This window comes from Gavialis gangeticus, unplaced genomic scaffold, assembly GCF_001723915.1.
Source record: "Gavialis gangeticus isolate Ggan-Ray unplaced genomic scaffold, GavGan_comp1, whole genome shotgun sequence".
In the NCBI taxonomy this organism is placed as follows: domain Eukaryota; kingdom Metazoa; phylum Chordata; order Crocodylia; family Gavialidae; genus Gavialis; species Gavialis gangeticus.
Window position 1 is genome coordinate 37791343 of NW_017729031.1, and position 3242 is coordinate 37794584.

A 3242-nucleotide genomic window follows, 5' to 3' on the forward strand; every position below is an offset into this window, starting at 1 on the left:
GATACCTGTGACAAAATCATATTTTGAAAAACAAAAGCCATGACCATTCTCATTTCAAACAATACCCAATACACCATCATCTACATGGGCTGTTATATTTTACTTGACTGGCTTCTTGAAGAGCACTAATAAAACCCACAATTATTACGCTTTCAAAACAGTGCTAGATCTGCAGATCTGCATGCCCTCTGGTGGAAATAACCATTCATACAGAATTTAATATATATCAAATAATGTGCTGCTGTTATAATTCCTGACCCATGGGTAGACACGCGTTCCTCTAAGACAGTTATTTGCCCAGTTGTTTAAGGTAGGTATCTGGGGACTGGAATCTGTCCGCTCACGTGAAAAACTTCCAACAAATTAATTTTTCATGCGGTGGTAGTGTTAAAATGTTGTAGCCATGATGGTCTGTTCTGCTCATTCAAGTTTGATGCTTTCTTACTTCTTCTCGCCTTCTCTCTCTTGTACGTGTTACACTGCTTTTCTAAATGGCATGAATGTCTCATACTGTGTAAACCTATTGAGCAGAGCCTCATTACAGACACAAGTCTTATAGCTGGAAATGTGTTCTACTTTTAAGGAAGTTTACAGGTCCGATACAGGCTGAGTAAAGATGGACTCCTCATTTTCACCATCGACTCTGGAAATTTTGCAAATCGAGAAATGCACCATGTGAAGATCAACAGAGAAGGAAAGGAGCTCGTCATCCAGGTATCAGACCTACCTGTCACGGCCTACATCGCAGCTCAGATTCAGCCGTCCATGCTCAGTATGAATTAGTGCTTTTCCCTACAGTCAGTCCCCTTGATTTCGGTGGGCCACCTTGTATTCCTGTTTGCTCACTAGTGCAAGGTCCCGCGTGTGCAAGACTGACACAAAATAGCTCTTAGCAGAATGATTGTTTAATGTGCTTTTTACTCACTGGTGCACTGCCAAGGAGCTGGGCTGAGTAGAGATGCAGAAGTCTCATTGTATTTGTGTGTCTGTCCTGAGGCAGAATATGACCATAGCTGGATAATCCAGTGGGGAAGAGGGCTACGTTTTGCACTGTCACATGCAGTGCCAAGTACTCGGACACACAGTCTCATTCATGTCAGCAGGACAGTGGGAATAGGTATTTATCTTTGCAGAGACCGAAGAACGTAGTCGTTGGTGTGCACGCACCCCATCACCTGGGATCATATTCCACCAGAAGATGAGAACGCCGCAGGCCCTTTATCGCGTGATCTCCAACTACATCGTTCCTGCTGTCACTCTGAGAAACAGTGCTCAATCTAGGACCTGTTCAATTGCTGAGGGGCTAACTAGAAACCTTTTGCTGTCCTGCTTGTCAAAGCCGGGGAGGGGCATGCACTCACAGCTTCCCCTTTTGGTTTCGTTCCTAAGGGAATTGTACCAGCTTTTTGGCAAGCATCTACTTATTTGCAAGGAGTGGGATTTTGTGACAGTTATGCATTAGCATAGGGGGACAGCAGAGACAGGAGAGGAGGAGTGTGCTTCGAAAGATGCAGGATGAAAGAGAGAGCTTTGCACTGCACGTGCGTGTTTTGTTTGAACTTCAGCTTTTTTAGCACAGAAGTGTATACAGGTGTGGCCAAAAATGAATACAGCACATAATAGTGGTGGGTCTGAGCCTGCAGCAAGCAAACGATATGACCAGTAAGGAGGAGTTATTCCATATGATGATCTTATCTTATTGCCCAATTAGGGGTGTAGTTACACGTTACATTTAGACCACGCTAAATCTGCAGGATACTAAGCAGCGTTAAAGCTAGAATGAGCAGTGAGCAGCTGCGCATTAAGGATTAGTACTATTCATTGTCTGCCTTTCTACTAGAGGGCTAGCACGCAGGGACATGGATAGGAGCATGGACACCTGGGCTCTGTCCTTGGTCTGGGTAAGGAATGGGAGATGGTGCATTCTGGGATGCTGGAGGACTGCAAATTGCTCATTTTATCTCTGAAGTTATCAGACTGAAGTGACCCTAACATGACCTAAGTAGCCCCAGCCAGAGTTAGTCCTCGTCTGAAATGGCGTAACTTTGAGACACTCAGAAGGCACTTAGCATGAGTTAATGAGCTTTAATGTGTGGACTCTCAAATTTTAAGTATGGGCTAAGTATAACATGCAACCCCCCCAATCATGTCCCCCAAGCGGCACTGATCCTTGACCATCCATTTACAGCCAGGCTTCATTTGGTTACTGCAATAGAAGATGAGTAGGCAAGAACTCTCTGGCAGGACATAAACACTTTTCAAATATTTTATACTTTCTTGCAGAGAAGGTTTCTTAAAAGTCCTGTTATATGAAGACTCCGATGCACCTTTTAGCTTCTCCTACTCAATTCATGCACATTCCTTATGCCATGCTTAGAAACAGAATCCCAGTTGAAACCAAGTATTATTTGCTTTTGGCAAGTAGCTCTATAGAGGCTAAATTCTTCCCCAAGCTGGCTCTGTAATATGTTTTGAAGAGGCTATGCATGCTGTCATAATGGACTTATTTTATTGACCTATTTCAGGTGGATCAAGTTCTCAAAGTCAAGCACAACTTCTCGGAGATTGACTTCAGGGCCATCAAATCGCTCAGCTTGGGCAAGGTCACTGGTAAGTTCCACTTATGGTTTCTTAATTTGTCCTTGATTACATGATAAAGCCTCCATAATTATCTGCACAGAGCGGTGTGTATGTGCATGTTTATGTGTGTTTTCGGTCTGCAGGGGCTGACCTTAAAATAGCAGAGCTGTTACTTATACCAATGCAAAAGCAAAATTAAAGCCTTGTTAGCGGGATTGTCAGCGATGTTGTTCATTTGCACTGATAGCAATATTAACCTCTCTCCTTGCTTGCTGCAGCATAGGATGCTGGGGTTGCACAAGGCACCTTTCTTTGAAGGCTCATAGGCACAGTGTAGCTGCAGTTCTTTCACCATTTCCCAGTATGCACCCAGTGTCTTGCCAGACCTGCCCTCTCATACTGGGGGAGGACAGAGACATGCCCCCCTCATCCCTTCTTCTACCCACTCCCCATTCCAGTTGAGCACTGCAGGACACAAACCTTAAACTCTCATATGATGAAGGGCTTACAATTATGCCTGCTGTGCATACAGGCCAGACATTTTTAACATGGCTTCCCCTCCATGCTGCATGACCATCTCAAAGCCAGGATCCATCTGTCAGCAATTTAGAGATCATCCTCCCCAAACACACACTTTTTTATTCCCCGGTAATCTAATTGTC

General features: G+C 44.3%; 1 protein-coding gene across 1 annotated transcript in view; it reads left to right on the plus strand.

Moving 5' to 3' along the window:
- CNTNAP5 (contactin associated protein like 5) overlaps nucleotides 1-3242 on the plus strand; it is a 573569-nt gene that overhangs the window by 529973 nt on the left and 40354 nt on the right. The window contains exons 20-21 of the mRNA XM_019522627.1: nucleotides 584-714; nucleotides 2526-2610. Of these exons, the coding sequence (XP_019378172.1) occupies nucleotides 584-714; nucleotides 2526-2610 (216 nt within the window). The remainder of the gene's footprint in view (nucleotides 1-583; nucleotides 715-2525; nucleotides 2611-3242) is intronic.